Source organism: Varroa jacobsoni, unplaced genomic scaffold (assembly GCF_002532875.2).
Source record: "Varroa jacobsoni isolate VJ856 unplaced genomic scaffold, vjacob_1.0 scaffold_989, whole genome shotgun sequence".
NCBI lineage: Eukaryota > Metazoa > Arthropoda > Arachnida > Mesostigmata > Varroidae > Varroa > Varroa jacobsoni.
In genome coordinates, this window is record NW_019213891.1 from 33,395 (window position 1) to 45,501 (window position 12,107).

Below are 12,107 nucleotides of genomic sequence, written 5' to 3' on the forward strand. Positions count from 1 at the left end.
AATGTGGTACAGGACGCATAACGTCTTTTTTCGCAAAGTTAACACGGTGGGATTACGTCTGTTTGTCGCTCCCTTTTGTTTGTTGCGTCAGTCTTTTGGCAGATAAATGACGCGGGAGAACAATACTTTCTGTAGTGATCACATAGCGTCCGTAAACCACAGAGGCCGTTGTGTTTGTTTCTTTGTTCTAGTCCCGTTATGCCTAAACAAGCGGAACGATAACAGCCAGCGTGTGTCGAGTATCTCACAAATATCTCGAGTTGCACACTGAGTCTGTCATATTCTAGACGTCTTCCGCACGGTACATGTAAGACGATACGCACACACATTATGGAGGCCTATGGGTAGCGGAGACCCGCTGGTATATGTCTGCTGTAACTTTTCATGATTGACTCGAAGTTCGTTCGAAATGAATGCAATAAGTATGGAAGGTCTGAATCTGTCACGGATTTGTGGAATATATCAGCACGAACACTCAACTTACTTATTAGAAAAACGTGTCTAAATTATATTGGAACAGTAGTTCGCCCCAAACCGTACGTTAATCTTGCTAGAAAAGGCGTTCTCTTAAATCTGTACTGTTGTCGTTTTCAGCTCGTCCTGTAACGCAAAAACGAAAAAATAAATTTAAATTGATAGAGCACACTTTCCGAAAAATCTCTATCGCTACTAGATTTACAGGCAGTTACTAGCAGGGAGCGAATCCGTGATCAAGCGACCCATAAGACGGTACGGTATAGCGCAAAATCTAATTTAAACTTGTCTCCACGGTGAACCATCAAACAAGTTTCACATCATTTGCATTGGCCCGGTTTGCGTCCAACACGTAAATAGAAGCCTCCGTATCGACGTATGGCCTAACAATGTGTGTTCAAGATCCTTTGTTAACAAAGTGGACAGGTCTTTTAGGTATAAGCCAGTGTTATACTATGCCCAGTCAAGGAATACATCCTAGCCTTTAGCAGTTTCCCGTACTTCATCTTCTGTTTTGTCGTCGCCTATTTCAGCACACTTCTGCATAAAGATTGTATTTCATGGGTCAAATAAGCTCATTCGGCCAGAAAAGACTATTCCACAGAATATAGGCTTCCTCCTAGGGCAATTGCCTGTTGGACCTCTAACTGGCTGACCGCACGGCCAGATAGATGAAGCCACGTTATAGGAATTTACTTGAACCTCCCTACATATGATATTCCTTCTGTACGGCACCAATTCACCTAAACAGCAGTAGTAGCAGTAGCAGCAACATAGCAAGCTCATCAGAAAAGTATCTCCACGGCATCGAAAACGATCGAGTACTGCTCTCGTTATTTTACCTGGTGCTTTTATGCTAGTGTTCCAAGCATCGTTGCGTACTGCAGTAAGCCCGACCAGCTCGTCCCACCATATACCCCCCCCCCCCCCATGCACGAATGCACGTTTCTAAAGCCAAATATACAACGACATGGTAGCACGTAGGTATACGCAGTTTGCGAAATGTTGCATAGCTTCCTATGTATTGTGCTATGACCTGTCCTGCTGCATACGGCTGTCTACAGCTATTCAGTAGTGTGGATGTGTCCAAAGTACGAACCTAGGCCATGCAGAACCTTGCCAATGGAATAGTTGCATCTAAACAAGCTCTACATTCGACTGGTTAATGCATATATTTGAATTGATGTACATGAATCGGTCGACGACATCTGTGTGAACAGTGAATACGATTGCACAAAGCAAACGTGTTTTGTCGACTAATTGACGCCCCCAGACATCACTCGCCTGTATCTTGAAACTTCTGTAATAACTACCTCCTAATGTTTTAACCGGCATAAACAGCGTCCTATAGCTTGTTGTTAGCGTCCGCTTGAGCACCGTCAAGATTACCATAGACCAATCGATGTAGAGAGTGACGCTGCTGTCTTGTACTCTATCACGCACACACACAGACACCTAAAACGGCATACTGGTATTTTTGCAACGTGTTCGTCAACAAATTCGCTTAGACGAGTTCCCTACGAACGTGCGCAAAGGACTTGGGGCCGAGCAATACTCGCAGCACGCCTATATCTAGCCAGCGAAGGCCTGCCTGATCGACCTAATACCCTGATCCTCTACTATTGTATAGCTAGAGACTCAAGAAGGAAATTTCACTTTTGTTATTAGAAAAAAAACGCCGACTATGAAAGTTGTCTCAGTAGAAGGAACATATGAAGGAAACTGTAGATATTCTGCTCTAGTTACATAGTACGTTCTATCCTTCACTGTTTGGAAGATACCAATGTTTTAATGTATAGAGCCTGTACAACATTGTCGAACATTAACAAGTACCTGTCTGCTTGTGCTGTGTGCCAACAGCTTAGCATGAAGCAGAAGTTTCTGACAAGTTCCTCCTTAGGATTGAGCACCTATTGCGGTAAATCCATTAGTTGCTATAAGAAATCTGTCAGATGCTACCAATCTTGTGTACATCTATCTTCACAGCAAGGTTGATGTTGACAGTGGAAGTACTTTTGTATAGTATTGTATTCATGTTCTCTCAAACAACTACCCAATGCTTCGGGGCTCTGCAACTACTCCTGTCTGGGCTGCGGCATAGCTTAACTAACGTTATGAAAAAGTACCCCGATTCGACTGGGCCGTAAAAAACACATAGAGGTAAGTGTTTCGTAATGAATTTTTCTGTGATATAACTTTCTTCAATTTCCAATCATTTTTTGACGTTTTTTTTTTATCTGAAATGACCATATGTTTGTTATCTTGAATGTATACTCTTTGTATTGTGTTTCATAGGCCTGCAGTATTCTTAGATGAATCACGACGTTAGATGATATATTGATCTGGGCCTTATTATGAGTCTTGAAGTCCAATAGGTATTCAGAGAGAAGCACTTGTCAACCATTTAAACTCAGACGCACGCATTAAGAGCCGCTTTAGGATTCGTGATAAGTTGTGGAACTGAATAAATGAGCTCGAAAAATAAAGACGTTATAAAGCATGGTTCGTCTTTGTAGGCAATTTTCCCGCCGCCATCACCGTAAGAAAAAAACTAGACGAGAATAAGATAATGTCATTATTTCTTGGGTTCAATATCGAAACAGGTTTACTCGTGTTAAGCCGTTACTGTCGGGTACTTTAACGTACATCGCGCGGATCGCACAACGACAACAGTTACGGGAACTTTAAGTACAGAGGACGCTGTTCCATTGTGACACATAGAGGGCACACACACGTAGGGATTTATAAACGAGTGAATACGCGATCCGTAACCCTCATTAGATCTGCATATTGGGAGCCAGATAACCGTTTGTATGTTCCGCAAGGCTATGTAAGGCTGACAGCTGTTCAGATATGTACACGTTAGGCAAGTCAGCCGGTAAGTATCGGTTTAACTAGGAGAAAGAGAGTTTGGACACTCGCGTAAAATGCAAATGCATGACTTGAAACAATTTATGAAGGCTTGCTTATAGAAGATATTGTACCAAACATACAATATCTGCTACAAAATGAAAATGATATTTCTACATTTGTATGTACATATGAGAGTGGAGTTTTCTCCACTCCAAACTTTTTATTTTAATACCGCACTGTTTTCTCTTTTTTTTTTGTCCTCCTAAAGCTTTTCTATTGCGTTTTTTTCCGTCGTCCTAGTTAAACGCCTTGCTTGACCTGTTGGGTCTAAGACAGTTACTTCGTGCAATTTCATCATTTGGATAACGCCTGGGTCCAGAAGCGCAATTACTTTCATTATACTAGACTTTATAGGACGTCTGAGTAGAATCGCTTAAAAAAGATTAAAAATCGCTTTCATAGTAAAATACCTTACAGGGAATATAACTGTCTGCGTGGATAGCATCAGAATCTGTCCCGACGAAAAGTATGAAGTAAGAGCTGAAGCTTCCAATCAATTATGGTGGCGACTTTTCGCCATGTGCTCTAGAAAACATACTGAAATTGCGTGCAGAAAAACTGGCAGCCGTGCAAAAATTCAAGCGAATATAACTTCGCTTTAAGCAGTGCTGTTGTTACAAACAGCGTCCGCATGACAAATGTATACGTTTTACATTCTGAAAGATAATTTGATAAGGGCATTTATAACGCAAACGTCCGGACGGAGCTGGGGAATAACTGTATCTAACAATTAATATAGGTCTCCAGCTCCATTGACTCCAGTGTTACGAGCAATTTGTACGTACACATCGTGTAACGTCCATCGTTTGTGCAATGGATTCACTGCCCCTTATACGCTGACGTGGCCTTTGTTCACCCCTGATTTCATAGTAAAATTTTAGCCTGTTGCTTATCATTCGCTGATGTGATTTATTAATAAATCTCGCTAATTGACGCTTGTCAGACAAAAGCATGGAAATTGACAGTAAGAAGGGAAAAGATAGAGAAGGGTAGAACCAGCAGTCTACATAGTAAATGTTAACATAAAAACGTTAGCGGTAAACGCGGTCTTCAGTGCATAAAGTACATCTCAGCGGACGCACCATATATCTGTTGGAAATCGATTGGGGCGTACCCTGCTATCAATGGGGATCTAACAACGCTTGCTCCATAACACGTAGTTCTACAGCTGAACTTTGTTTGACTGCTTTACATAAAGGTGACGAATGGAGTTTCTGGCACTTAGAACAAAACTTACCAATATTTAAATCGAAGTTAACTTATAAACAATACTATTCTTTTTCACATAACTCTACCACGAGCTACATTTCACATCTGTTGATTAGTCAATTTAGAAAAGTTGAATTGTATTAGCTGGAGTTATCATTGTATTATATATTGTCTTTTATATTCCGGTTCCGGACCCTAACAGGAATATCGAGCTTCAAGAGCTGACACAGCCACTCCTGGCTTTTTTAAATTAGAAACTCAGTAACATTCTATGTACAACACAAAATTCAGCAACAGGCTATTTATTCTCTGTTACCTGTTCGATATAAAGAACGATCGCTATGATAGACTACGATAATTTACCTGATCTTTTTACTATTATATTTAACTTATAGGGTTATTATTTACAGGAGTTTAGTATTAATAGAAGGAATAGTTGTGTGCATTAGAGGTGGCAACCGTATTTTTCACAGAGAAAATAGCCTTCGTCGGATCATTTGAACAATCACGGATCCGAACTGTTTATGTTTTCCGATATACTAAATCTTGAATTGTATTTAAATCTCAAGTTATCTTAATCAAGAATAGCTTCAAAGTTGATCTGGAAATGAAAAGAGCAGACTACAGCTTATGTGAGCGCGCCTACCCTTGCCGGCTGATGAAATCAGAATGGCTGGATCCCACAAGCTTAATGATCATTAGTGGTGAATGAAAAAAACGTAATATATGTCAAAATCGATCAAGGTGCGTATGTTGGAACGTGTTGGTCCAATCTTTTCGCTGGGTTACAATTAATCAAAACAATGTGTTATTTTGAAAACTATTGAGAAAAAAACTAGCTTGTTTATATCCCGCCCTTATTCAAATCTGTTGCGTTTCTATGATATAACACCTGCCTCACTATAACACTCACCATAACAATTGCCTCAACTTATACTAAATACATTATCATATATGTTGCCTGTTGTTTTCTTGGTGCTATTAGTTGGATGAGATTATTTTAAGGTTTGCACGAAAGAAAAACTGGCATTTATTATGTACACATACATATCGCACTTCGCATGCCTTATACACGGGTCATGCTAGTGATGTCGCGCCACGGGAACGAAACAGTCTCTAGTTGGGGCTTTGTTCGGCCTAGAGACGGTGCCTGAGGGTGTCCCATGCTAATTTTAAGTGAGCACTTATAGCCAAAACAAGCCTTTGATTTAAGCAAAGTCACACTTGCCTTTCGTACCCGCTCTACCAGTTCTCGATCGAACGCGGTTCCTTGCAGGCCTATAAGTTCGATACAGGTAAAACCTTTAACGTGAAGTACAGTCTATGCAACTTTGACGAGGATGGCGACGTTCAGAAGCAATTTAAGGCCATATTTAAGTGCGAGGAGTAGCACCTGACCGTCACCCTCAGCCGGCCTAGTGACCTCACATGTCAAGACTTTGTAGCCTATTTCATGAAAAAACAGTTATATGTCCCGCGCCACGTTATATGTACGTTGGCAATGCAATGCGACCTAAAGACCTTTTTTTTTTTAAATTCTGATTTAATCGGGATGGATCTTGCTGGACTTGTCTGAGGTTTCTTTAACTGGCCTATCCAACATCATGAACCAGTGATAGCCGAATGTTCATGGTTGCCATGGTAAACCACTCAAAGAAATACGCATTAAGCACACAGAGTACACCGTTGCTTACAAAAAAACCTTCAGCAGCCGGTAATAAACCTAGTAAATGTTGCAACGTAAGGCATCTAGACAGAGAAACTCTGAAGTAATGTAAACTAACAATCCTGAAACTGTTCCCTTGCCCCTGTCCCTGAAGGTAAGATGCGTAGAAGAGCTTTGATTTAGATAAGCGATACTCCTACACAATCTTTGCCGTATATCTTAGTCATCAAGCTTAACTGTACATAATCAATTTGCCTTTTCTTTTTAAAAAGGCTTAACTGCAACTATCTTCCTTTGTCTCGGGCCGACGACGTCTAGTGTCTCTATTTAATGCTAGTATAAAATTAGCAAGTTGTATGAATACAAAAGTGCACCAGCCTTGAACCTAGTTTCATCTAAGTATTGCACCGTTTCACATTGGAAAATAAATAAGTCTCCTAACTCGCGAAAAATTATTCTGTAATTGTATAGTGCTCAACTCGAAATTAACACCAGCTGTTTTCCCTACTGTTTATCTTTGATAGGTTGTGGAATAACGGCATTTAGCCTTTCAGTATTGTAGTTTATATATAGTTTTATATATATATATATATATATATATACATATATAAACTATATATATATAGTATATATATATAGTTATTTATAAACATACGAAGGTAAAGTTTGAGTATATTGATACTAGCGTAAAGTCAAATGGACAAATCAGGACCTAATATAAATTAAATATATTTTATTTCCAGCGGAGTGTCTAAGTTACTATTTTCTAGGGGTTTGCCATGTTATGATTACCTCAAAAGTACAATTCAGAAGCGAATCAGGTTGTATTTCGTCCTCTATCGTTTGCTTATTACACAGCCGGAACAGCCTTTTAAACTTGTTTCAGATGTTAGTCTAAATTTCTTCCAATTGTAGGGTCGTGACTCACGAATCAGAAACCCTCAGATCCACCAATATAAAGGCATGCTTCCTGCTTCAGATGTCTTGGTGTCTACAGTGGCTATCTATCCCAGCATATGCAGGATACCGCTTGGCAAAGGGACGCCGTGTGTTACATTTTCGTCATTACTTCAGTTCAACCCAAGTTTAAACATTTATTTCATTGGGCCTTTCTTACTTTGTCATGAATATATATTTATATATATATAAATATATATGAATTTGCTTGTGGGCAATTTTTATCCAATTTATCCACAAAAAATCGATGTATTGTATTCTGGCTGCACGATACCTATCCGCGTAACTATTCAGATACATGCAGTCCACAGGACATGATAGTAAAACTTACCCGCCGTATATGTTGTGCAACAAACAGCTAAGTTGCTAGTTTCGGGGTAAAAACTTCCGTCGGTGTTAAATTTTTTGGATTTGAGAGAGCCATGGCTCTCTCCTTAAGCGTAAGCTTTCCCTAGACGACACTACAATGTAGAGATCCTTTTGATTTGGAGTGGGCCCATGCTGGATAAATATTGCCTACCCCATGGGCGATCTCGGGACGCAGTTAACTTTCCGGTGCCGTAAACTTCAAGTATTCCCATGAGAGAAGAAACAAGAATTTGCTAGGAGCAGTGAGAAATTACTGGGACGGCCAGATGATGCCAGCAAAACAGTTCAAATGAAGTAGGGCTGCAGTAACCTATGGCGCACGGCTCAAACGTACACATGAAGGTTCTATGCAATTATCCCGTCCATACCGACAATCGTGTTTGCCTGGTTCATGAACTATAAAAATGCCACTGCTCTCGATGTTTCATTAGTGCTTATTGTGCCTATATAACATAACATTGCTGGGCCAATGATTCTGGCAGAAGCCAAGGTGAAAAGACACTTATAAACTGTAAAGCATTCAAGAGCTGAATTTTAAATTATATAGTTATAAATTACACAAAAGCTCTTGTGACAAAATTTCGATCGGAATAAGTTGTCCTATTTTTTTTTTTTAGTGTTATTGTATCTTTATCAAATTAGCCGTACAGGCCCTTACTCGGTACCCAGATGAAACCAGTCTCTGTCGTCGCAAAGTAGTAAAACTATAGGTCACTCTCTGCATTCATTTATATATGATATTAACAACAGTAATCGAAGGAATCGAAATTAATAGAAATTCCTCCATTTTTGTGAACTACAGAGCAACTATATAGTTCAGTAAAAATAGACATTTGGATATTGTGCTATTTCTCCTGCTAAGATGCGTCCAAGGTACACCAGATCGAAACTTGCCTTCATTACAGTCCCGCTCAGTTTGGTCTGGGGCACTGAAAATAATTGCGCGAAATTATTTCCAGCTCTCGGTCGGCGGGAGGCGGTTTCAGCCATGCAGGACCGATACCAGAGTCGTCTTCCGCCACACGGTTATTTGCTCCGCGCTCTACTTGATCTCACCTCCGTTCTGACCCCTTTTTCCGCTTTTTTGGTGCCTCCTTCTTTAACAACGTCGGCAGTGAAGGCTTCCTTTACCTCAGTACATGGGCGTACGTCTTCGACGACGCCGACGCAGCCATTCAAACGGCAAATAGTGACTTACACATGACCCATTGACAGTTGACATGGGTTGCTTCGGAGCCCGATTGCGTCCCGCGACGGCAAATAAATTCGAGTTTTTGAGCTACAAAAATCGTCAAAAAGAAGCCTGGATAAATAGGAACGAGGATGAAGCAGTCAGGAAGTGCTTGTGAAGGTGTCATTCGCTAAACTATAAGAACCGCTTAAGTGCAGTGGTACATACCTAGTACCTAGTCACAACAGTTCCACTCTGCAATAGTAGTATTGTCAACAAAACATTGCCACCTAAACACAACGTCCGATCATTATCCAAGTCTTGTCTATTTCTATTCCGAGTGAACGGATTGAAATAAAAATGTAAATCAACCAAAAAAAACTAGAACTTAATGTTTAAAAAAAGTGTTAGTTTCTCTAGTAGCGTATCAAGAGTACACCCGTCATGTTACATGGAATAATAGAAATATAACAATAATTTTATGTCAATGTTAAAACAATATATTTGGAAATTGCTTTAGATCACAATTGTAGAGTAATCGGGTTGTTTTTCACGATTCGTCTAGGTATCTATCTATCTATCTATCTATCTACCTTTTGGACTGCTTCATTATTTTCTATCTAGGAAATAGCGTTGCGTAGAATCCTATGCGTATCCAAGTTGATGCATAGGTTCAGCTCGGTGGTAAGTTTAACTCTAGTGGCCTATAAACAATAAGGAAAGCCCCTAGCTATTAGTTGATCTTGGATCGGAAAGCCTTGTTCTCAAGAGAGGTCCGTGCAATTAATGCAATGCGTCTCAAAAGTTGTCCCAAAAACCCAGCTAAAAAAAGAAAGTATTCGTTATAACAGGTCGAAATAACGTAAAGAAACACATTCGGTCTTATACACGGCCGGTATCTATAGTAACTCCCTCTAAACCGCTTCAAGTCCAGTTCACGGTACGTAAACAGCATTTGTCATCATTGCCCTTACATAATTTGGACGTTGCGAATCTGTACGAATCTTTGCCTCTTTTTTCACTTTCTGCCCTTTCTTGTACTTCATTTTCTCATGCCTCGCTCGAGTTCTGTAACTTTCTGAATTCTCGTTTCTTTTTTATTCCGCGTTCAGAGTCTTGGGACCTTAAAGCGGGGAAAACTATTAAGAGATGACCCTGGAGGGTCAAAATCGATAAATTAAGCCATCTACTCGATGGCTGGCGCAGGTTATCGTCAACGGATGGGTAAGTCACTAACGAAGCAACCTCTGTGGCGGGCCGATTTCGTCGCTTCTGAACACCGCCATCACCGCCACAGCCATCGGGATAATAGTCACGTAATGCCAGTAGAGATTCTTTCTCTTCCAACCTTCCAAACCGATATGGAAGTTTTCCATCTTTCCAAACTTGTCCGTTTGTCAGTTATCGTAATACACCTGATACCCCCAAAAGTTGAGCATAGTAACGTAATCTTGTTAAAGATGTTGTGGAAGAGACCATCTCGCTGAAGTTACGTGTCCTGCAAATCCTTTTCAACGATTTGGGGCGCAAGGGAACCTGAAACTATCCCCTGATAGCGGTCGGAAAGTTTTTTTTTCGGAAATTTCATCGGAAAAGAGGCTTACATGGCACAACAGACAGTGATTTCTTAAGATGCAATCTTTTTTCTCGGCTATCTGGGGGATTCTCATTTTAAGACAATCCAGAAACGGTGAACAAACTTATTTTTCTTAGAATTCCCTTAAAATATCAGTGTCGCCATTTCAGTGATAGAACCAGACGCGTGAAGAAGTGATCAGAAACTAGGTTGAAAAATAACTGCTATAAAGAAAGCCAAGAAAAGCCAAACTTATTGGTATTTTATTTAAGTAAGGTCTTAAATGTAAGAAGTTGACAATAAAAAAAAGACTCACATTTTGCTGTTTTTTGTTGATGTTATTTTGAGTTTGCTCCATATTAAATAGATTCCATCCCTACATTTCTCACTTTCATCCAACTTGAAGTATATACGGATGGGAGAAGAAGCTTAAGAGTAATAGGAATGGGGCAGCAAAAGTTTGCCATCGATTTGTTCGTACCTGATGAGGCCACCCGTAAGTGTACGCGACTTCACCCTTCTGCCACTTCCCATCGAAGTTGTCGTCGCTCTCCCAGACGGTGATGTTTTCAAATGTGTTCACGTCCATGACGATCACCCGCAAACGGTCTACCGAGAGACCTTCGATTGCGTAAAAGAAGGATATGCAAAAACCCTGCAATTTAACAAAGTAACATGCAAACTTTGTTCGTTTAGATTTGATATTTCACGCTTCATGTTTTTTGTACTGTATTTAGAGTAAAAGGCAGTAATAGACAACAGCAGATGGCAATTAAGTATTTGCCGTCGATATTTTCTTTTCAGAAAAGCAAAATTTGGTGCCTAATGGAAGCCTTAACTACGTTTTAACATACCTTATGTTCACAGGACAACTTTGCACCTAGTTGTTCTCAGTCTAAAATCTTTTGTTAAGGCTCTATCGTGGCGGGAAGCAGACAACGTTGAAGGACCAACAGAAGAATTTGTTTTAGTTATGTGTTTATATGCAAGTTGTGTAAACGGTTTGGACAAATCATATATATTTTTTTAATAAAAATCACGTTTACAATTTTCTTTTTTATTTTTTTATAAAGCTCCTATATCTCTATTCTAGGCTTAAAAGAATGCGAAAGCTCCTATCAACCTGCCGCACGCCCACTGTTGACACTAAGGCTAGGCTATAACATCGGTGCTCCCTTATGCTGGACTTCACTCAAACAGGATAAATGCTTTCCCTACCCACCTTCCAGCCGTCCTAAAAAGAGGACCAGTTTGATTAGGAATATATCGGAGGACGGAAACAGGGCAAAAAGGCTTTTTTTATTGTTTCATTTGAGCCTTTTTGGAGAAATGCATCAAGATTCTCGTACAAATCACATAGAGTCGTGCGCAAACACATACATGCATAGCTTATAAGGCGTAATGCATATTGAACAGGATGGTAGGTCGAGTAAACTCGTCGTATATCGCTTTTATCGACAGTTATATCAATATATTAACTGTGTATGATGATCACAATGAAATGTGAACCCTGGGGCCATTAAAGCTTTCCCCGCCCAATTCGATGCTGAAAATCCCGTCTAATGTGTGCCGAAAGCAAACGATAGACTCTATGTAGAGGTAGTGATTATATACAAGCAGGCAAATATGATATGTAACAACAGTGGCATCGCATGACTAGGAAACTTCACTTGTTTCATGTGAACACATTTTTGGGCATGACTAAGTATGTGTGGATCACGGGTACGGATAATCTGGTAAGGTTATGCTTAGAGGTAACTATCAAAGTAATC

General features: G+C 40.0%; 1 protein-coding gene across 5 annotated transcripts in view; it reads right to left on the reverse strand.

Moving 5' to 3' along the window:
* The window catches only part of LOC111265576 (MAM and LDL-receptor class A domain-containing protein 1), a 110,181-nt gene that overhangs the window by 32,957 nt on the left and 65,117 nt on the right, over positions 1–12,107 (reverse strand). For all 5 annotated transcript variants that reach the window (XM_086970542.1, XM_022842374.2, XM_022842373.2 and 2 more), the window contains one exon: positions 10,817–10,990. In XM_086970542.1, coding sequence (XP_086826668.1) covers positions 10,817–10,990 — 174 coding nt within the window. The remainder of the gene's footprint in view (positions 1–10,816; positions 10,991–12,107) is intronic.